General features: G+C 42.7%; 1 protein-coding gene across 1 annotated transcript in view; it reads right to left on the reverse strand.

Moving 5' to 3' along the window:
* ASAP1 (ArfGAP with SH3 domain, ankyrin repeat and PH domain 1) overlaps positions 1 to 24,682 on the reverse strand; it is a gene marked incomplete at its 3' end in the record, with an annotated part of 309,959 nt that overhangs the window by 105,009 nt on the left and 180,268 nt on the right. The window contains exon 5 of the mRNA XM_079722229.1: positions 16,760 to 16,905. Within this exon, the coding sequence (XP_079578355.1) occupies positions 16,760 to 16,905 (146 nt within the window). The remainder of the gene's footprint in view (positions 1 to 16,759; positions 16,906 to 24,682) is intronic.

Below are 24,682 nucleotides of genomic sequence, written 5' to 3' on the forward strand. Positions count from 1 at the left end.
GTTTTATCTTGTTTCTTCATCTGGTACATAACCCTCTGCCTTTTCATCTTGTCTATCTTTCTGTGAATGTGGTTTTTGTTCCACAGGCTGCAGGATTGTAGTTCTTGCTTCTGCTGTCTGCCCTCTGGTGGATGAGGCTATCTAAGAGGCTTGTGCAAGCTTTCTGATGGGAGGGACTGGTGGTGGGTAGAGCTGGGTGTCGCTCTGGTGGGCAGAGCTCAGTAAAACTTTAATCCTCTTGACAGCTGATGGGTGGGGCTGGGTTCCCTCCCTGTTGGTTGTTTGGCCTGAGGCGACCCAACACTGCAGCCTACCCCGGCTCTTTGGTGGGGCTGATGGCAGACTCTGGGAGGGCTCATGCCAAGGAGTACTTCCCAGAACTTCTGCTGCTAGTGTCCTAGTCCTCATGGTGAGACACAGCCACCTCCCCGCCTCTGCAGGAGACCCTCCAACACCAGCAGGTAGGTCTGGTTCAGTCTCCTGTGGGGTCACTGCTTCTTCTCCCGGGTCCCGATGAGCACACTACTTTGTGTGTGCCCTCCAAGAGTGGAGTCTCTGTTTCCCCCAGTCCTGTCAAAGTCCTGCAATCAAATCCCGCTAGCCTCCAAAGTCTGATTCTCTAGGAATTCCTCCTCCCGTTGCTGGAACCCCAGGTTGGGAAGCCTGATGTGGGGCTCAGAACCTTCACTCCAGTGGGTGGACTTCTGTGGCATAAGCATTCTCCAGTCTGTGAGTCACCCACCCAGCAGTTATGGGATTTGATTTTATTGATTGTGCCCCTCCTACCATCTCATTGTGGCTTCTGCTTTGTCTCTGGATGTGGGGTATCTTTTTTGGTGAGTTCCAGTGTCTTCCCGTCGATGATTGTTCAGCAGTTAGTTGTGATTTCGGTGCTCTCGCAAGAGGGAGTGAGAGCACGTCCCTCTACTGCGCCATCCTGAACCAATCCACACACAGCTATTTCTACTCTCGGTGATTGGTGATTTTTATTTTTGTCTTTTGTCCTTGTATTTTCTAAGTTTTAACAATGAACTGGTATTATTTTTACATTCAGAAAGTTATTTTCAGAAAATAATTAATTTACATTAATTAATTTACATTCAGAAAACAATTAATTAATTTATTTTTGCCTGTGTTGGGTCTTTGTTGCTGCATGCAGGCTTTCTCTAGTTGTGGCGAGCAGGGGCTACTCTTCGTTGAGACGCACAGGCTTCTCATTGTGGTGGCTTCTCTTGTTGCAGAGCACAGGCTTCAGTAGTTGTGGCACACAGGCTTAGTTGCTCTGCGGCATGTGGGATCTTCCCGGAACAGGGCTCGAATCCGTGTCCCCTGAGTTGGTAGGCAGATTCTTAACCATTGTGCCAGCAGGGAAGTCTCCAGAAAGTCATTAAAAAGAAATATGACACAGAAACACAAGAGGGCGATATAATCAACCAGCAGCTTATTTCTCATTCAAGTTATTTATTATTATAAGATAAAAAGCAGATGGTGTGTATAAAAGTAAAAATAATTAATTAGGCAGTGAATGTGGATGAAAAAAGTTTCTCTGTGACGCCAGGGAACTCGAGCTGTCTGCCCAGAGTGACAGCCCTGACTAGTGTGGTCCTCAGAGCAACAGTGTCAGACCAGGCGGAAACTTCTTCGAAACAAAATCTCAAATCTCATTAATCAGACTCTACGGATGGGATGCAACCACCTCTGTTTAAACAAGCTTTCTAAGGAAGATGGATGCAAGGTCAAGTTTGGGCCCCGCAGCCTTAGCTGTTCAGAGGAGAAGAAAAACCAAAGTTTCGTCAGAGAAGAAAGACCTACAGTCAGGAAGTGGAAATCACTTGCCTAAGGTCTAAGGCATCATTCCTATGAAGAAAGAACAGAGGTGAGTGACTGCTCTGGGAGATCCGGGAAAGACCTAAGAAAAGGGGGAACCAAGTTCCCACTTTATGCTAAAGGGATCGGGAATGGGCAAGACTGAATTTAAGGGGAAAGTGCAGTTTTACTGGAAGTTTTACAGAGAAAACTGGGTGTGTGCAGGATTGTCAGGGAATATGAGAATTCCTTAACATAAAGTAATGCAATTATGTTTTGTCTAATTCCATTTAAGTAAATGATGGGTTAGATGTAACATCATCTCATACATCCAGAGTGAAAATGAAAGCATGATTTTCCTTTGCATTATGTGCAGCACCTGATTTCATCTGAGGATAATTCTAAGAACGGGGTGGGGGGAGCTAAGATTTATAAGACCAAGATAAATGAGGAAGCAAAAGGAAAATGCCTACATACGCCTTGGTATAAAAGAGTCAGCCCGACCCTAAGAGTTTCTTTATTGTGCCTGAAATGATTAATCAGTTCATGATCAACTTTCAGGCCTTTAATTTCATTCCCATGCATGTAATCTATAATCTGCTATGTTTAAACCAGAACAAAACCATAATGAAAGTGACATCAAATCACATTTTCCTTGCCTTTACTGAACATCTTTATCACACGTTATGGTACGTGTTTTACAACAAAAAACTTTTACTTAGGAAGAACCTTACTAACACAGTTTAAAAATCTAACAAAATAAACATGTACAAGCACACCGGGCTCACCATGTACTGGGAGAACATCATAATGCCTCACAGTAGACATCTACTGTCTTCATTTAACTGATAAGAAAAGAAAACAGGCATCTGCTGCTCCCTTTGCCTGCTGCCCTACTCTGTCTGCTTGGTCCATATTTCATATGTTGGTTTTGTTTTTTTTTTTTTTTTGCGGTATGCGGGCCTCTCACTGTTGTGGCCTCTCCCATTGCGGAGCGCAGGCTCAGCGGCCATGGCTCACGGGCCCAGCCGCTCCGCGGCATGTGGGATCCTCCCGGACCAGGGCATGAACCCGTGTCCCCTGCATTGGCAGGCGGACTCTTAACCACTGCACCACCAGGGAAGCCCCATATTTCATATGTTTTAAAACTCACTTCACTTGATCCTTGCTGAGTATTTTAGAATTCAAAGAATTTATCTAACTGGTGGCTGTGATATTCGCCATCAGCTGATGTATTTCAAGGCCACTGCTGCAGAAAAGAATCTTCTTACATACTAAGCCTGTGATGCTACTAGGATAACCAAATCAAAGTTTTCTCTACTTGAGGGAAAGAAAAAGCAGGACATTTAAAAAATCTGGTCCTATACCCACGTCCATCTTTCCCTATAGAACGAAGTAGCGCCTTAGTGTAAACTATTAGAATACTCTGTATAAGCAATCTCTTAAACAGAAGGTGACAGGCAAGCTTAGCACAGAGCCTGGAACAGAGCAGACACTTAGTAAATCCTGGCTGAGTCAAGGCCACAGTTTTAGAAAGTCTTTTCTTTTCTTTCTTTTTACAAATACTGAAATATTGATTTCACCTCACTCTCTAAATATCAGGTGTATCAACCAATGCTTGATGTTGTGTAATGTTTCTATTTAAAGAAAAGAGTCTCTCCAAGCCCAAGAGAGCAGTTTCACAAAATATCTATTAATTATTTGTGGTTCAGGTCAAGGGTCTCTCTTCTGGGAAGGCTTTCTCGGTATCCTTGCTTTCTGGATGAATAAATGAGGGAGGGAGTGAATGAATGAATCTGCCTCTGGTGACCTAGCTTGGGAAATAGTACAACAGAGATCTGAACTTAGTTGTAACTGACTTCAAAGTCATGCTATGTCCACCAGCTCTCTGAACTTCCAATTTCTTAACACGGCTGGGCAATAAGTCAATAAAAGGGCCATTCACTTTTAGTGGAAGATATAGTAAGCTACTAGTTCCAGATGGCATCAGTAGGCCGTTTCTTCAGGTTTAAACCTGAAGGTACCACAGGCAGGGGTATCATCTAAAATAGAGAGGTAAAGTATAAATAAAGAGGCTTAATATACTCAGAAATCATATACTGAAATGTAAGTAAGAAATAAATTCTAGAAGAGTTGATGTGAAATGGAAAAGAAAATTAAAACAAATAAATACAACAGATGAAATGGATCCCCTGATCCAGCAAAACATCTAAATGAGCATTTCTCCAAGTGGGTTCATGGGAAGTTAATGTTTCTTATACAACAGGAAAGTCTGTGGTTAAGTTAGGAAAACATTGAATTGGACAGGTCTCTTTCATTGCAGGATGTCTCTAAGCCTTTGATATACAAATGTGCACTGTAAATCCCCAAGGGTATTACGTAGTGCTTCTCAATCCAGAACTCTTGTCAAAGAACAAGGCATGGGATTTGTGTTTCAAGGAAAACTTAGGGAAAGGTGTTTCACACTCTTATGTGCCCGCTCCCAGGCAAGAGGGAGCGGACGCACCGGGTGCAGCCTGGCCACTGACCACAGGTGCACAGGGTACACACGGCTCAAAGCACCCACCTGGCAGGTACACGTGGAGCCTGAAACCCAGACACACTCCCTCACTCATCCGTGCTCTCTGGCACTGGCTGACATCAATCAGCCCAGGAGAAGGCTGGCTGGGCTGCAGTACCTCTGTCCATGAGTCTAGGCTGGAGGGAGTGGCCTTGTCTGAGGGCTACAGAAAGTGGAGGTGAGGAGAGATCAGAGGCAACGTTCTGCAGAGGAATCCAAACCAGTTCAAGACACGGCATGTAATGTGAAGCAGGTAGGTGGAAAGGCAGAATCCAGAGAAGAGGCCTTGCCTGGGATGGCAACAGGAAATCAAGAGTGGAAAGGGGCAAAGGAGTGAGAGCGAGGCTGAGTTTGGCAGAATTCTCTGAGCCAAGGAAAACACCTGCATTTGCTTTTCACAAAGTACCTCCAGATGTGGGCCTGGAGAAGGAGCTCTGGAGGCTTCTGGGCTGTTGATTATCTCAAAACAGTGCTTGCCTTACTCTTACAATATCCGTGCTACTGTTTTGCTTGCGGTTCTTTATTTTTCTTTTAAGTTTTTTTAATATATTTATGGACTTCTATCTATCTATCTATCTATCTATCTACCTATCTATCTATCTATATATGGCTGCGTTGGGTCTTCGTTGCTGCGTGCAGGCTTTCTCTAGTTGCAGCGAGCGGGGGCTACTCTTCGTCGCGGTGCAAGGGCTTCTCATCGTGGTGGCTCCTCTAGTAGTTGTGGCTCGTGGGCTCAGTAGTTGTGGCGCACGGGCTTAGCTGCTCTGTGGCATGTGGGATCTTCCCGGACCAGGTTATCGAACCCATGTCCCCTACATTGACAGACGGATTCTTAACCACTGCGCCACCAGGGAAGTCCCACTTGCCGTTCTTTAAATCAATACTTTTTACTTAAATAAGTTAAAAGTAAACTTTATGTTATATCCATAAAAGGAGGTCCATATCCTTTGAGAGGCAGGCAGTCCAGGGCACTGCTTGAAAGCATGGACTGTGGAGTGAACTGCCTGGGTTTGCATGCTGGCTCCAGTATCCACTGAGCGCTCTGCGACTTGATTTTCTCAGGGATAATTATGGCTGCTACCTGGTAGGGCTGATGTGAGCAGTGAAGGAGGCTATATATAGATAAGGCAGAAACAGTACTGCTCACCAAATACTCCATTTGTTCCCTACCACCTCCTGGGCCCCTGCAAGTGTGGCCAGGAACACAGTTTAAACCAAAGAACTAATCTATCAGGGAAAGCTGCAACACGTCTTCATCCGATTCTACAGTTTGTCTCGTCCTCTGCACAGCAAACCTTGCTGAGACAGAGGAGCCTCCCTCTCCCTTGGTCTCTGAATCACTGTTACTACAGAGCAGTAGTAACACGGGACAGGAGGAGGAAATAAACCTTTACTATGTTAAGCCGTGGAGACGCGGGGGTTAATTTATTACTGCAGCACATCCTCGCCTATCCTAGCTAATACAACGTGCAAAGCGATTAAAACAGCACCCGGGGGCTTCCCTGGTGGCGCAGTGGTTGAGAGTCCGCCTGCCGATGCAGGGGACACGGGTTCATGCCCCGGTCCGGGAAGATCCCACATGCCGCGGAGCGGCTGGGCCCGTGAGCCATGGCCGCTGAGCCTGCGTGTCCGGAGCCTGTGCTCCACAACGGGAGAGGCCACAACAGTGAGAGGCCCGCGTACCGCAAAAAAAAAAAAAAAAAACAGCACCCGGCATGTAGCAGGCACACCACAAAACACTCGTTGTCATTCCTATTTGTATAGAAAACGTTAACCAGAAAAATTACGGAAACTCTACCTGCCTGAAGCCTCTGAGGGTAAGATCAGCTCCATTTTTGTTTAAAAGAGACACTGATAAGCAACTGTTAGGGGCATCCTAAAGCAGCCAGCACCAACCAGAGACTCCCTCCTCCACACTTAGTCCTCTCCTCTGGCTAGTGAGACTCCCTCCCCCACACTTAGTCCTCTCCTCTGGCTGGTGAGACTCCCTCCCCCACACTTAGTCCTCTCCTCTGGCTGGTGAGACTCCCTCCTCCACACTTAGTCCTCTCCTCTGGCTAGTGAGACTCCCTCCCCCACACTTAGTCCTCTCCTCCGGCTAGTGAGACTCCCTCCTCCAACAAGCGCTAATTTCTTTCTCCCCCTTTTCCTCTTTCTTCTTTTCCTCCTTTTCCTTCCGTCTTCTCTCACAGATCCACACAGCTCTAAAAACGTTAAGTCTTTCAAGCATCAAAATGCTGTTCTGTGAGTCTGTTTCAAGTGGAGTTAACACCTGACAGCCACATAACCACAATCACACACATTTTAAATGAAAAGTGTTATTCACTGCAAGTAAAACTCACAAGATGAAAATCAATCCTATTTCAAATGCATTATTTGAACTTCCTATTTAAAACACTTTTAATGTAAATCCTTAAAAGAAGAAAAAAAAAGGAAAGGAAAAACAAAACATGTTAAAATTTGGCCTGGGGATACCAGGATTTCTGTATATTGAATGTATTTAAGACAAGGTACACCTGTACTAATGAATGTACAATTCAAATCCTATACCGGGAATTATGGTTTGGTTATACAGTGAAATACTATGTAGCCTGTTAAAGTGATTCTGCAATTTTATTTGTATGGTCATGGAGAGCTAACAAGCTTTAAAAACAAGTCTGCATGTAAAGCAATTATACTCCAATAGAGATGTTAAAAAACAAAACAAAACAAAAACCCACTAACTGGAAAAGATACACGCATGCCCATGTTCATTGCAGAATTATACACAATAGCCAAGACATGCAAGCAACCTAAGTGTCCATCAGTGGATAAAGAAAATGTGGTAGATAGATAGACAGTGGAATATTATTCAGCACACACAAAAAAGGAAATCTTGCCATTTGCAACAACATGGGTAGACCTTGAAGGCATTATGCTAAGTGAGATAAGTCAGACAGAGAAAGACAAATACCATATGATCCCACTTATATGTGGAATCTAAAAAAATTAAAACCAGCAAACTCATAGATACAGAGAAGATATTGGTGGTTGCCAGAGCTTGCAGATAGGGGGTGGGCAAAATGGGTGAAGGTGGTTAAAGACACAAACTTCCAGTTATAAAATAACTAAGTCATGCATATATACACGACCAAATGTAAAGCAGACAGCTAGTGGGAAGCAGCCGCACAGCACAGGGAGATCAGCTCGGTGCTTTGTGACCACCTAGAAGGGTGGGATAGGGAGGGTGGGAGGGAGGGAGACGCAAGAGGGAAGAGACATGGGGACATATGTATACGTATAGCAGATTCACTTTGTTATGAAGCAGAAACTAACACACCATTGTAAAGCAATTATACTCCAATAAAGATGTTAAAATAAATAAATAAAAACAAGTCTGCAAAATATATGTATAACACAAGCTTGTTTAAAAAAACAAAACTGATTTGGTAGCAAAACCTGACCTGACCTGAATTCACTTGGTGGTTAGCTTGGACTTGAATTGGGTGGGACTCCTCACTTATCCCACTTCATGTAACTATTCACCTGAAAAGTCACTAGGGGGCATTTCATAATATATGGCATATGCACCCTGTCAACCTTCTGGAATCTATAAAATTCTGAATTTTGTAAAACATCTAACCCCAAGGGTTCCGGATAAGAGACTGTGGAGTTGGATGTTACACACACACACGCACACAACACACACACACACACACAATATGTGTGTGTGTGTGTTAGTGTATAAATTATCAGTATCTCTGTGTATAAATCCATGAAACTGTTTCAAAAGGCAAACTATAATATTAGTATTCACAGAAGTTAGAACTATGTAATGATCTTTATTTTCTTATGTAAAATTTCTGATATTTTTATAGTAAACACATATAACTTTTTTTTTTTTTTTTTTTTTTTGCGGTACGCGGGCCTCTCACTGTTGCGGCCTCTCCCATTGCGGAGCACAGGCTCCAGACGCGCAGGCCCAGCGGCCACGGCTCACAGGCCCAGCCGCTCCGCGGCATGTGAGATCTTCCTGGACCGGGGCACGAACCCGTGTCCTCTGCATCGGCAGGCAGACCCCCAACCACTGCGCCACCCGGGAAGCCCAACACATACAACTTTTATAATAGAAAGGAAAAAGAAAACCTCCTCCTTCTTACCCATCCTCCCATTCATATGGACAGATCTCATTTCATGAAATGTCCTACAATACTAATTGGCAATGAAGCATGTCAGGACATAAGGGGATGGCTGGCAGATCAGGTTAAACCTTCCAATTACGGATTACCATTTTGCAAAATGATGAGGTTTTAAAAATGTATTATATAATCCAGAGCACCAAGGGCCAATTTACTACTGAGGAGACCCAGGCTTTCAGCACTTTTCCATGTTTCAAAGAAGAACTTGAGAAATCATCTGTTTGCTACAAACCTTGATCCAATCTGCACATTTCCAACCATTCTCATTTGAAGGGGAAAAAAAGAAGAAAAATTAAAAATTAAAAAAAAAATCCTTAACTCAAACCACAATACCCTGCAGTCAGAGACTGCAAACAGGAAATGCTACGCAGCTGGAGAAATCTCGGCTTTGCTGCAACAGCTCTGAAGCAATATCTGCCCTCTAACTGCTAAAGGAGGTGCAGGCTCTTATGCAAGCTACAGAATTGTCCAAAGGCCTAGGGAAGAGAAGGAAGCAGAGGCACAGAGAGTCCTGGCTGGACTGGAATCCTCCTGGGCACCTACTATTTCAAAAGAGCTTTTACATATTATTTCTAAAACTGCTGCTACATTGAGGCTCTTAGGGTATGGTTTAAACGGTTTTCCTCTGCCCACTGAGAATCTATTTCAATCTACTCCTTTCCCGTCCCATTTTTGTGGTTTGATAATTAAATGGATGCAATGCTCTGCTGACCCCCTAACTTCTTCGTCAGGATCACAGGGGTGTAGAGCAGACCCAGCACTGTTTAGCAAGTAATGACTTTACTGCTTTCCTTGTAATAGTTAACAAAAAAGAAAAAGAAAAAAAAGACTGAACATAATTTTGGTACTATATATTTAATCAAATGAAAAATAAAAATATGTAGAAACAGCCAAAATTCAAGATCATCCTGTTTTTCTTCTTCTTCTTTTTTTTTTTTTTCTTACAAGGAAGGCTTAATCATTAATACATTAACTAAAGGGCATTTGTAAGTAGAAGGAACCAGATGTATAATGGCACGGAAGCAAGAAACAGCCGATGCTCCAGCAACAACAAATCATTTGTTGTGTCTGGAGCTGACTGATTAAAGAAGGCATCTTTGAACTGGAGGAAGGACGAGTCCAGAGAGACTGGTACATCAACTAAAGGAATATTTCTAATAATTTTTTTAAATGCTACTACCTACTAAGCAGATTATGAACTAAACCTACAAAAGATACTTCACAGAAAAGCCCACACGCTTAAAATCTCGCCAGAAACATATTAAAAACATCAGAAAATAGATCACGTCCACATTTCTCTGGCCTCTCACCACTAAAAGGCAGCATTCCCCAGACATATTCAAACATGATGAACGGATTCACTTCTGGGAGGAAACAGCTAATCACCTTTTGAGAATAGTGACCACACAGAGGTCTTTAACTAGAGGTAAAAATTCAAAAGACAGAGAAAGACTGGTTTAGAAAACCTGCAACGGTTAAAAGGAAGTAGGAAGTGGTCTAAAGGAATAGTAGAGGTGAGAGTTTGGTTTTTGGTCTGTGCATTTGTTATATTCTGAAACTGTTATATAACAATAGCTATATTATTAAAGACTTTCCCCAACAATAGCTATATTATTAAAGACTTTTCCCAACTTTCTCTCCCTGACTAGAATCTGATAATTTTTTTTATTAACCTTATTATTTTTTAAAAAATTATAGACACAAAAAGTTGCAGAAATAGCACAGAGAGGTTCCTTGCACCCATCAACCCACTTCTCTCAAGAGTAATATGTTACGTGTGCTATAAACCACATTATCAAAACCCAGAAATCAACACTGGCACAAGATGATCAACCAGGCTCCAGGCCTTACTTGAATTTCACCAGTTTTTGCATGCACTTATTTTTTGGTACATCTCTGTGTATATTTCTATGACATTTTACCACATGTATAGATATGGTACAGCTACACCACAGTCAAGACAGAGAACTGTTCCGTCAACACAAAGGAACTCCCTTGGGTTCTTCCTTTATAGTTAACACCCTTGCCCCTGCCTCCAACCCCTGTTCTCTATCTCTGTAATTTTGGATGATTTAGACTTAAATCAGAAAAATACATAAATGGCAAAGTTATCCTGTTAAAAGTCACTGTTTTATGGAACTTCTTGTTTTTACTTTGAGACGTCAGAAGCCCACAGTGGTAGAAAGAACACGAAAGAAAGAAACAAAAGACCTTCCTGTAGGTACTTGGGTAGCTCCCACTGGACAGGCAAGTCCCCGATCCTATTCCTGCCCCAGTACCTAGATTCCCAGGTGCTGACAGCAAGCAGATATCTCAGCACTGGCTCTCACAACAGGGAAGGGATGAGGCTGAACTGCCAGGGATGAGGGCTCTACCAGAGGGGGTTCTTTGGAAAGTCACATTTTCTCGAACTTCTAGTGAATAACTTTGTCCCAACCAGGAAAAGTGCATATGCTCTAATGCTGACACTAAGTGAAATCCACAGAAACACAAAGTTGCTTAGGACATGTGATTTCATCTATGTGAGGGAAAAAGTGCAGAAAAAGAGGACCAGAAAGACAAACCCGAGATATCAATGAAGGCTCTCTCAGGGTAAGAAGGATATAAAAGAGAACCTGCAATCTTCTCTTTGAATTCTAAAATTTCCCAGCTAGGCAGGTGTTTCATTTTATAATCAGAAAAAAATACATAAAGTCCCTGCAGTGGCCATTAATGCCACAGTAGTATTAATATTAATGTAGTTTACTAATATGGTAACAATCCACTGTGCGTGACTCAAGGAACGTGCAGTTTACAATGTTTCTCACATGGGTCATAGGATCTGATTCTCACATAAGCAAGAAGGTAGGAAGGGAGGTACTTTTCCCCCATTCTTCCAGGGAGGAAATTCATGCTTATAAGTTAGGCGAAGTTAACCCTATGTCACTCAGTCCTTATGTCAAAGGACAAAACAAAGCCTTTGATTTCTGATGCCAGTGGTTCTCAAGTCCTCAAGGTCGAAAGTATTTTCATAATAATACTAAGAAGTTTTACCTGACCTTTTCACTGTCTTGACACTTGCACTGATAGTGCAAAAATAATGACGGTAAAACTGCTGGTGCCTTAGTGTGATGCAAGGTATTGCCACAAACTGTAGTCACTCTCTTCCTCATGGTCATACTCTTGCAGTAAAAAAACAAAAGGCTATTTTCATTTAAGAATGTCCACCATGAAACAGCAGAAATGACTGATTTTGTTACCTATCAACCCTTGAGTATATCTTTTTAATATTCTCTTTGATGAAATACGATGCATAGGAAGTAAAGAACTTCCAAGGCATACCAAAATACGATGGTTATCTTGAGAAAGCACATGTATGCAGTTTTTCAAGTTGCAAGTTGGACTGGCTGGTTTTGTTAGTTTTCCCCTGGAACACCACTTCTCTCCTTGAAAGAGTGACTGACAACTGTGGTACTGAGACCTGGGTATTTGGCAAACATTTTCTTGAAAATGAATTACTCGTCACTACAAGGTGAACAAGTGACAGTATTTGTTGCTAATGATAAAACTGGAGCTTTCAGAGAAAAGTTAAAATTTTGGAAAACCTCTGTCACCGTGAGCTTGACAGTTTCCAAATCCTTAAAGTTAATTTATATGGTTTCAGATTCCTACTGCTACTAACTTTTAAGGAACCACCATCACGTTTTGACATAGTATCAAAGAAAATTATTGATAATTACATGAAAAGGCTCTTAAAGTACCTTTCTCTCTTCCCAATATATAGACCTGTATGAGACTGTAATTCTTTTGTCTACTTCAAGTAAAACAACATATTGCAACAAAATGAATTAATACATTAAAAAATTCCTCAGTTTTAATTTCTAAGATAGTAAACATGGATAGAAATAGTCCATATAAACACAAACTCTTTGGTGTTCTCAAACATTTTTAAGATTGGGGTCCTAACACCCAGGTTTGAGAACTACTGGCTAACACTCTTCCAATATAATATATGTAATTCACTAATGAGGGAAACCAAAAGGAAAAAGTAGAGGAGATAGTACTCTGCAAGCTAAAGAGAAACAGGAGTTGGATGACTACTGGTACAGGTTCCAGTCACCATGTCAGATGGGCCGTTAGCACCCACAGTCTATAGAGGCAACATCACGACTTCTATAATTTGTGGACGCAGCACTGATGAATCCACGTGAGCATGATCCATAGTCAGGGAACTTGAGCTCAAGCCCTAATTCCACTACTTCCCAGGCATATTATTTTTTGAAGATTTGATGCACTTATTTGCAAAATGGGATATGACTATCCATACCTGCCATTACACGGCGGGCTGCCATAAAGATCAAGCAAGAAGATGTAAGTAATAATAAAAGCTTGTATTTGTTAAGCAAATTCCATAGGTCAGGTATTGTGCTTGGTGATTTACTTCCAGGATCTTGATCAAGTCCCACCACTACCAAGAAACAGATACTACAATTTCTTTTTACGGATAAGGAAACTAGCATTAGAGAAGTTAAGTGATTTGCCTTAGGCTAGAAAGCTGGGAGCTGGGAGTTGGGAGCCCAGGTCTGATAGCGACCAAAACCTATATTCCTCCCACCACTTACAACGCACGAACTCTCCCATGCTGTATTATGACCTTTTTATAAAAACCATTTTCTAGTACGTGGAGGGCATGGGCGGTAATAAAAGCAAGTTTCTTTAAACCTGGCTCAGTGCATGACCCTCTTTGCAGTCCTCAGATGTCTATTAGTTACAGGTTAGGGACTTTCCTGGTGGCGCGGTGGGTAAGACTCCGTGCTCCCAATGCAGGGGGCCCGTGTTCAATCCCTCATCAGGGAACTAGATCCCACACGCGTGCCACAACTAAGGAGCCCGCCTGCCACAACTAAGACCCAGCACAACCAAAAAAAAAAAAAAAAGCTCAGAGATGCAAGAGGTTAGAAGCTGGCTAATAAAAAGCCAGCCTCAGTCCATGCGAAGTTAGCACCAACATCTGGGCAGCTCCTGGGAGTTTGCATGGAACCTCTCACTTGATCATCATACCTTTCACGCTCACTGAAAGCTTAGAAAAACAAACATCTAAATGGTGACCGAAAGAGTCACCGGCACTTAGTACATTGATGTTTTTCAGGACCAACCCTTCAGAAACTCCCAAACACAATATACTTATAATACTGATTGCTTAAAAGTAACACGACTAATAAAAGTTTTCCCTACCTAGAGTCAGTCAAAAGGAGAGCACTAGACCTGACCCCCAAATCGACCTTTCCTTCCCTCCATAAAAATAAATCATATTTTAATATAAACTACTAAAATACCCAGCGTGAGCAATATCTTAATTAGAAAATGACATGTTTCAGGATTGACCATAGACCTCAACACAACAGACATTTGGATATTTGCCAGTTGAACTGAGGATACAATTTAGGAAGTCTATAATACACCAAGGTACCTTTTTTTAAATCTTACTTTCTAAAATTCAACTGTATCCATTACTGCTTAATGTTTCCAGCCTTCACTAGCCAAAGAGAATAGGATTTTCCAGAATCTCCTGAGAAAAACAGCTTCCCAGGGGGGTGCTCCCCCAAACTCATCTGGGGCCTGAAGGTGCTTGCAACTGACTCAGAAACCCCTCCCTCCCCGAGGGGATTGGCCTCCTCTCCGCCCTCTGCTCTGGGGCGTGACCCCGTCAATCTTCCTGGTTTGCTCTTCCCTTTCCTGGCAAAACATGAAAAGGGAAGCAGCAAGCTGCTGGCTGTTGTCAGGTCGTACAACTCCTGGGACTGACTTTATTCAATCAGAAGAGTGTTCCCTTAGTAACCAGCTACAATACACACTGATTCTTCTAACCTGCTCCCTCACTGGAAATGCCACCACCTTCTCTTTTTTTGGCCGTGCTGCACGGCTTGCGTAGGTGTCTCAGGTCCCCAACCAGGGACTGAACCCAGGCCACGGCAGTGAAAGCCCAGAATCCTAACCACTAGGCCACCAGGGGACTCCCTGCCACCACCTTCTCTAATGGGAAAATGGTTTTGTTTTTGTTTTGTTTTTTAAATGAACTGAATGAAATCTTCCAGCAATTTCTTTTATTTCTTTCTTAGACTTCTGGAAGGAGGAGGCCTGCAGCTTGGGGTATGTTTAGGGAAATGAGACAACCAGAGCACAAGGTGCCAGGCAGTGCAGAGTAGGCTGGGAAAGACAACGGATGCAGCAACAGAATGCTGTGTTCACATCTCCTTACTAACAGCACGCCTGAACAAGTCACAGACATCATCTCAATGTGCCTCAGTTTCCACGTCCTGATTAAACGTAAAACCACCATAGGGCTGTTATACATTGTTAAATGAGAAATCCACACAAAGCACATTGCCAGGTTCCTCAGAGCGTTCAATAACTACCAGTTGTTTCTGTAGTTATTAGTTCTGTAGCTATAGTTGTTTCTGTAGTTCCATACAGAGCTAAGCAAACACAGACAATGACTGATGCTTGAATGGCCACTGACCTGTGTGGAAGGCATGAAATCCGCACACGAATCCCTACACACGGAAGGAACCTACAGGGTAGGGAAGTGTGGAAATGGACTGGCCCAGGAAACGTGGAAGTGATGGCTGTTGACTTAAGCCACATACATTTGGTCTCCTGGAAACTAAAGGTCAGCAAGATATTCCTGAGAAAACGCCCATCTCAGGGGAAACAGAACGTCCTCCCTCACTAGGAGCCGTTTACCAGTTATTACCGAAGTGAACTGTCAGAATCTTCTTTCACGTCTTTTCTTCCCACCATAGTACCTTTGAGCAATGCCACCCGCAAAAAGGCAGGCAGTACCCAGAGGAAGGAGAAATGGGAGGCCTCATCTGAATCGAAGAGATTCACATAATCTAAGATTTACAGAAATATCATGGGTTTGTCAAATAAACCCCAAAGTGTAGGAATACACAGGCCCTAAGTTAAATACCATCCTTTCTCAAATTTATGAAAAGAAGACATATTTCTATTTTCAGCCTTAATTTTCTTTAAGATTAGTTGTCACTGTGTAAGACTAATTCAGTGGCATAAACTATCAAACAGAATTAAATTGTCAGGGAGACAGACACATACATATATTTATCTAGTGGGATAAGAAAAAAAAAGAATATTCTGATTGGTCAAATCACCAGGTTAATTTACTATAGAAAGGTAGTCTTTATTTTCCAGTAGGGTGTATTCACATCTGGAAGATAGCCATTTGTACCACGTAGATTTGTGACACGAGTCTCACGTAAGACCACAGACGTCTATTTGATATGAGTAACTGACTCAGGGTCAAGATATCTTAAGCTTGAGTTCTGGATCTTTAAAGGAGGCAAAGATGCAATGCTGAGACGGGCGAGAGGAAGAGGAGGAAAGAGCTCCTCTTTCAGGAAGGAGCCAACAAAAGTATGATACACTTTTCCTTTGGCATCTTTCAACCTCCCACTGCTCCTATCTCTTGGGACTTAGGGGAAGAGAGACTTGATTAAATTAACTCACACACAAGTGTGGTAGCTGTGCTACACAGAACGAACCTTTCTTGACATGAACGCAGTGTGAGGGTGAGGGAGGGTAGTGGGCACAATTTGGGGACACCCAGACAACACTGCCTGCCCAGTGGGTCCCCACACCTCCATCTGTGTCTGCTCCTAGGTCAGCAGCTCCAGTGTCTCAGATTTTTCGGGATTCTTCTTGTCATCATCTACTTCTGAAACCACAGATTCCCCAAATCTTAATATCTTTTTTCTTGGGAGGGTGTTCAAAGGATATGGGGAGTTGGGAGAGGTTAATTATTTGTAAATCAGCGACCAAAATGCATGCTGGTCTTCACACAAGTGAAGGGTGACATGTATGTTTGAAACAAAAAAAATCATCACTCTTTCAACTAATTAAAATGCAAGAGTTACTAAAACTTATCTAAACAAACACAAAAGCAGAACAATGGGAGAATGTGGAAGAGAGTTCAGGTTAACAAGTTTCTCTCAGATTCAAAAAACCTACCTTGCTATCAGCTGGGCCGGAGGTACAAATTCTAGGCATTTCACAGTGGCATTTTCCTTAAATGTGACTCTATACCGAGGACTTATTTTTATTTTTTGCCCTCAGGATCAAGTGTTGGGGAGAAGATTATTATATTGTTCTCTTTATGATCTTACTATACCTTGATCGGGCTGTAATTAAAAATAAAATCTTTTATGAAATGGCTTACCAGATTTTTCAGCAGTGTGGACAGTTCCTTTGTAAGAGTAGAAAACTTGACAAAAGCGGTGCCAAGATCTGGGTTGTCTCGACTTAAAAAATTACTCCCAAACTTATCAAGAACTTGTGCATAGTTTTCTTCATTTTGTACATGATCTGAAAAGAAGAAGAAAAAGGAGTCTGAGCTACTATTTGCCACAATGACAAGTTACTCTGAACAGCGATCACTGGAAAATCTCAAAAGGAAAGCAAAGAAACTCCATCAATTCTTTATTGAACATGTCTACAAGGTGGCTGGCAATGCGCTGAGTGCTCTCACTCACTCTATCAAAGGCGGTTTCCACTTTTTCTATCAGAGTATTGAGTTCATTTATATCCCAACTAATCCACAGACTCACCAAATACTGAGGGGTCAAATTATCATCACATTTTCAAGCAATTAAGAAACTATGATCGTCAGGAAACAAGGAGAAAATTCTCCTTAGAAAAATCAACCTTGGAATGCAAAAGAAAAATCCATGTGTTCTAACATGTTTTTTTCTCTGCAATTAATCTTAATTTCCTTTAATTTTGTCTAAGACCCAGGTCGGAGGAACAGCATCCATACAATGCTTTTTCACACATCATCTCTTGATGCAAAATGTGCCGGTGTAGATCAGACAGATCTAGAGTTCAAGGTTGGTTTCACTACTACCTTAAGTTTTTTAACTTCCATGGCTATTATCCTAGCTGGCATGTGAAAGGTATCAATACAGTATCTGTGAATAAATTTCCCCATTCTGAGCTTTGGTTTTCTGATCTATGAGATGGAGACCAGTATTTACAAGACTGTGGTGCTGATGAGTTGATAAAAAATATACAGAAGTTTCTCAATAAAGTGAATGTGCCATAAGTAATAATAATGCCTTCCTCAAAACACTTTCTCTACTTGGCTTCCAGGATATCACACTCTCTTGACTCTTGCCACCTCACGGCTGTTCCTCTCCATCATCGTCTTTGCTGGTTCTTCATCTCCCTGGTCTCAAGTCTTTGGGCCTTTATTCTTCTATACTGATGCTCACTCTCATGGGATCTCACCTAATCTTATGGCTTTAAGTAATTTCTATTAGCTGACAACTCCCAAACTGATATTCCCAGCCCAGATCCAACCCTGAATGCAGACATATATCAAGTGCCTGATCAATATCTCCTAGTGTTCAATCTTAACTTGCTAAAAACAAACGCTGCTGTTCTGCCCCAATTCTCTTTTCTCTACAGTGCCTCCATATCTCAGTGGGTTAATGGCAAATACATTCTTATAGTTGTTCAGGCTGAAACCCATCAAGTCACACCTGATTTTTCCTTCTCATACCCCAGATGCAATCCACTGGCCTTTACCTTTAAAAATATAACTGAAATCTGACGGCTCACCACCCGCATGACTATCAACCTTACCAACATCATCTCTTGCCTCTATCACTGCAAACCTTCCTGCAAAAGTTCCTTTGTTGCAGCTCTTGCTCCCCTACAGGCCGTTTCCAGTACAGCACCCAGTATGATCCTGGTAAACTGTGCATCTCATCTCGTGACTCTCGGGGCAGACACTGCTATTCATCATGGCTATCCAGGTTCCCAACCCTTGCAGGCTTATGGGAAGGGATAGTGCACACCCCCACACCCTGAAGTAACAAGGCACTGACCAAGGAAATACGAGTGCAGGTGGTGTGTACCACCTTCACGTGGCAGCATCTCAGATGCCCGTGCTCAGCTCTGCACGGCTCTCTTCCTTTGTGGTGGAGTACAGGGAAGCATGAATTTACACAGAGGCCCACAGTAGGTGTAGGATATTTATTAAACAAATAAATGAACAAAAAAGTATCTATCAAAATCATACCTTTAAAGGCTTACTTAATTCATACAACAGCTCTTTCTTTTCAAAGCCTCCCCTTAGTTGGCAATAATCTTTCTTTGCCCATAATTCTCTGTACCTCTACTGCAGTATTTTCCACTACATCATACATTTGTGTAAGTACAGCTCTCTCCCTGCCACTGGACCACGAGAGGCAGGGGTTCCCTCTGGCTCACCTCTGCATCCCCACACAACAAACACCACTGCATGTGTTTCAGTGAGCTCGGCTTATGAAGCTAGCTTTACTGAGCCGTTGACTTGGATTCGTCGATTTCCCTTTCAGGAATTTAAGAAGTATTCACTTCTTAAGTCCCCTAGGTTGTTCAGTAACTGAACAACAAATAATTTAAAAATATTTCACTCTCAGACACACCCTCAATAACTGCATGGGAGCAACAGTATGAGCCTGGACTGGGGAACGTCCCAGGAAGAAGTCGAAATACGATGAAGGGAACAAGTGTCACAGCATCCAATGAAATGAAATGAAATGAGGCCCTAGCAACCTTCTAATCATTGCCACATTAAAAATGCATGATGCCTAGAGTGGATGTTGGCATTTCAGGCTGAGATATTAAAAAAGATAAAATGCAGCTCCAGTTACTGCCCAGGTTCACACTGAGAAGCGGCTCAGAGAAACACAAAAGAAAGGCCACATCAGCTGCACAGGCAGGATGCACACCTCTGATGTCCCTCATAAGCTGGACCCACCCTGATACCTTCTCTCTGAGGCCAAAGGGCCTCACCCTGCCCCGGAGAACCCCACTCCACCTGCCACCCTTTCCTGCTTCTGGAGGCCAGCAAAAAAGGGGTTCAGCTGCCTGTTCATTTCAACTGCTTTCGAGGGAAGGGTCTCGGAGGTAAAACCTAAGTGGTAGGCTTTGTGTTTTTTTGCTTGAAATTATAAAATATTTCAAATGATGTATCAAAATCTTTAGTTAATAAAACACCCAGGGCTTCCCTGGTGGCGCAGTGGTTGAGAGTCCGCCTGCCGATGCAGGGGACACGGGTTCGTGCCCCGGTCTGGGAGGATCCCACATGCCGCGGAGCGGCTGGGCCCGTGAGCCATGGCCGCTGAGCCTGCGCGTCCGGAGCCTGTGCTCCGCGATGGGAGAGGCCACGGCAGTGAGAGGCCCGCGTGCCGCAAAAAAAAAAAAAAAAAAAAAAAAAAACACCCATGTACCCACTGGCCGGTTAAGAAATAAAATACTGCAGAGCATGTCCTCTCTCTCCCACCTGCTACCCAATCCCAGTCTCTTCCCTCCTTCCCCAGATACAACCACTATCCTCAATTTGGATTTCCATGTAGGGTTAGAAAGTACTATGAGAAGCTCTCCTTTTATGAGGGACGACAGATTCATCAAAAAATAAGATGTACTTGGCCAAGGCAGGGAGAGAGGCCACAGGAAGTTGGCTGAGAACCTTCTCTGACCCAAATGCTTTTCACAATATCATATTTAACCTTCACCAGAACTCTGCAAGGGAAGAAGTATGCTTGTGGGGCAGATGAAACCTAAAATGTGGTGAGAGAGAGGCAAAAGGTGAGACTGGATACGTACAGGCTAGATCATGGGTGCTGTATAAAACATTTTGCCAATTCCACAACCGAAGAACCATATGTACACACGTAAGAGTGTGTGTGTCTATGTATTAATCATGTTTATATACACACACATGTATAAAGTTTCCTAGTGTAGTCGCCTGTTTTAAAATATAGCAGCTAATTTAGTGAGCTGTATCTTGGACTACTACTACTAATTCTCTTGAGGGTAGAAATGATGGGAGTTAAACATCAGGTGCTCGTGCCCGGCATGTGGCACGTGCGCCTAAAAGATCAGCTGATATTACCTCTATACCCATGATTAGTTATAATATAGAGATGCGTTTAATATCAAACAACATAGGGGCGTACGTCTCACGTTTTAAGTCTTTTCTTACATACCACGTTATAAAGCTAACAGTGACAATTCACCCGACAGATTATATAACTACACGCATCCCCTTTGTACAAAATTAAGGGTTTACCAAGCAGGTCTTCAAAGGCACGGAGGGCAAGGAGACAGGCCCTTGGTGGAGGCGGAGGCAGAAGGGAGGGACAGATTACAGAGCAGAGTAAGCAGTGTGAAGGGACTGTCAGTTCAGGGCGCTGGGGAGGAGACGGAGATAAAGGGCTCTGGCTGGGGGCGCACCGCACAGGCATGGGAGAAAATGGCCTCGTCGGCTCAGGACACTTCTGTTTTAAGATGCTTGCTATGCCCAAGTGCTAGGTGACTTCGGGGAGCTGGTAAAGTAGGGGCTGGGGAAGCTAGCGAAGACAGAGATGGAATAAAAGGAAAGAAAAAAATAGGGTGAGAGAGAAATCTGACCCATCCACAATGGAGACCCACGCTCTTCCAATATTTGCAGGGAATTTCTGGCATTCAGGGTACTGTTGCAAAGTGTAAGGCAGTCAGAGCGAGGTGACTCCTTTCAGTTCTGATAAAAGAACAAAATAATATAGTTTTACCAACTGAACCAGAAAGAGCCACTTAGTCAGGATTTCAACTGCTGGCATCTCTTCAGAGACATGACTGACATGTACTGATCACCTCATATGTTCCACACAGCCTGAAAGGGCCTTTACATACATCCCAACATTTAACCGCCACAGCAATACCTAGGTAGTGATTTCTTATTCCAGTAATAATAGTGATAATAGCTAGTTTGTTGAGCATTCAGTATATGCTGGTTACTGCGTGAAACACTTTACATACATTACCTCAATCACACTTATTAATAAGTCTACGAGAAACAAAATGATCTCAAATAAGCAACGTAACTTTACAACTTAAGGTACTAGAAAACTAAGCCCAAAGTTAGCAGAAGGAAGGATATAACGAAACTCAGAGCAGAAAATAAATTGATACCAGAAAAACAAAAGAAAAAAAATGTTACTAAGATTTATTTTTTGAAAAGGTAAACAAAATTGATAAATCTGGGCTTCCCTGGTGGCGCAGTGGTTGAGAGTCCGCCTGCCGATGCAGGGGACACGGGTTCGTGCCCCGGTCCGGGAAGATCCCACATGCCGTGGAGCAGCTAGGCCCGTGAGCCATGGCCGCTGAGCCTGAATGTCCTGAGCCTGTGCTCCGTAATGGGAGAGGCCACAACAGTAAGAGGCCCGTGTACCGCCAAAAAAAAAAAAAAAAAAAAAAAAATTGATAAATCTTTAGCTATATTATTAAATTAATAGATTATGACCTATTAACTGATAAAAGGAACTCATACAACTCAATAGCAAAAAACCCCCCAAATAACCCAATTAAAAAATGGGCAAAGAATCTGAATAGACTTTCTCTGAAGAAGACATACAAATAGCCATCAGGTACATTAAAAGGTTTTCAACATCACTGATCATTAGGGAAATGCAAATCAGAATCAGAATGAGATATCACTTCACATCTGTTAGTATGTCTATTATCAAGAAAGACAAGAGACAACCAGTTATCTGTTCCCATAACTGCAGCTTAGCAGCAGGAGAATCACCCAGATAGGCCCAGTCGATGTATATAACCATGGAGATAAAAAAATAAATGTTTTAAGCTGCTGTGTTTTGGGGTAGTTTGCTATTCAGTCATGAATAACAGAAACAATCATCTACATTGCTTTCCCTTCACCCCTTTATTTCTTTGTATTTGTTAATTTCTCAAATAATCATAGAAGCTTGTCGTCAAAATAAATTTAATTCACTTGAAATCTTGAAGAAAAAAAAGAAGTCCACAAGTTAAGTACTGTTATCACACTTATTGTGTAGATACAAAAAATGTGCCCAAGGCCATACAGCTCATAAATAAGGGAATTTAAATTAGGGCTTTTTAATCTCCTAGCTGAGTGAGGACTTTCCCTCATATCTTAAAGTGAGACAGACTCAGATTCCAATTCCAGGTCTATCACTTATACTTTGTGATTGCACTGATCCAGCAACTTCACTTTTTTCTAAACCTCATTCCCATGCTGTAAAATGGAGATAATAATGGTATTGACCTCACAGAGGTACTGCAGTGATTAAGTAAGATACTGAATGGTACATGATAGACTCAATAAATTTCTACGATGACAAGGACAATAACGATGGTGGACCAGCACGCTGGCCATCCTGGGCCAGGCGGCAGGGGCTTCCAACAGTACTCTGAAATCAATGCGCCCACTCAGAGTTCACATTCCTAGCGGCTGGCAATAACAAGTGCCTTGGGAATACAGTAAAGTTCAATACTCTTTAAAAATACCTTGTATATTTCCCAATGGGGCCCTCCTCAGAATTTTCAGAAGCACAGCAATGATTAAACAGGTCCTTCTCTGAGGGGAGTCTGCCTGACTGTCACCCTGTTAGACTCTACCAAACTGGGAAACTTTCACAAACACTCCCCAACTGGCCCGCCAACCCCACCGTTGACTCTCTGACACTGTCGTTTATTAAGAACCAACTGTGTAGTGAGATCCACCACAGAGAATACCTTGAAATGCAAGACAGTTGTTTTACAGATAAGAAAAGGGAAACACAATGGAGAAGCCAGGTTAGGACCCAACTTCATTTGGTTCCAAACCCATCCTTTTCCACTGACAGACTCGGGAAAGACAATCCCGGGTGTCGCAATGTGTGCCACAAACGCCTATTTGGAATCTACTACATGAAAGGCTTAATGATAAATAACAAGAAAACAAGGGGAATCAGACCTCCTGGCCCATAACGATGACAATGATACAATTATCATAACAATACTTGTTAACAGTTATTAACTGCAATAATAACAATTCATTGTAGCTAAATTTTCTGGTGACTTAATGTGCCAGGAACTGTGTCAGGTATTTTTCCTGAGAATTCAATGCTCACAAGAACATGCTAACATCATGCCGTTTTTATATATGCAGAAACTGATTTAGGGAGGTTAAACAAGTCGCCTCAGGTCACACAGCTAAGAAGAGCTGAGGACACGTGCTGACTGCAGAGCCTGTGCCTTCCCCCCTACCCCCCGGGTCACGCCGCACAGCTTATGGGATTTTAGTTCCCAGACCAGGGATGGAACCCGGGCCCTGGCAATGAGAGCGCTGAGTCCTAATCACTGGACGGCCAGGGAATTCCCCAAAGCCTATGCTATCAACCAATAGGCTTGGCTAAGTGTTGGAGCCCCTAGATGTCTTCTAATTTGAGCCAGATGTCAAGTGATGGAGGGACCTGAAGATCTGGGTCTTAGTTCCAGCCTCTACCATATGACCCCGGTCAGGCGACTAAGGCTCTTAGGGGCTTTAATTTCATCTAGAAAACAGGTCTAATAATACCCACCCAGCCTACTCCTGGAGGCTGATTACCGAGAGGTAAAGATGTCATAATTACTGTGAAAGCTCTTTGGGGAAAACAGCAGCAGTAACAACAACAGAGAACACGAGAAAACCACAAAGGATTACTTCTGTTTAATGAGTATAAGGCTTGGAAGACACTCGTAATAAATCCCTCCTAAAGAGCAGCCCCAACCTAATGTTCCTGGAGGCATCACCTGGTGGAGGGGCACCGTCCTGGGTGGAACAGAGACCTGGGTCTCAATCTCCCTCTGGCCCTGCCTGGCCATGTGTGACCTTGGAAAAGGTACCTAAATTTTCCAGGCCTCAACTTCATACGTGAACTGTGATAGATAACATCTAGAAAGTACATACAAGTCCCTAAAAATATCTTCACTTTTACTACTTTCATTCACCCTGAGACTCAGGGTGAAGTTCTGATGTGATGGACATTCAAAGAGAATCCAAACATTATGGTATTTTTTGGAGGGTTCCAAGATATGTTAAGACAACTGTGGATCAAATCCCAGATCTCCTATTTACCAGCCACGGATCTAGAGCAATTTCTGTAGTGTCTCTGACTCTGCTTTCTTAACTGCAGTTATACCTACCTGATAGAGTTATTATGTAAAATGGATGAAAAAACCCTATAATGTGCCTCATTGTGCATCTGGCTTACACTGCCTGTTTATGAAATGGGAGGTACCATCCCTCACTCCAAAGCAAGTCTCACTTCCT

Source organism: Hyperoodon ampullatus (genome assembly GCF_949752795.1).
Source record: "Hyperoodon ampullatus genome assembly, chromosome: 17".
Taxonomy (NCBI): Eukaryota; Metazoa; Chordata; class Mammalia; order Artiodactyla; family Ziphiidae; genus Hyperoodon; species Hyperoodon ampullatus.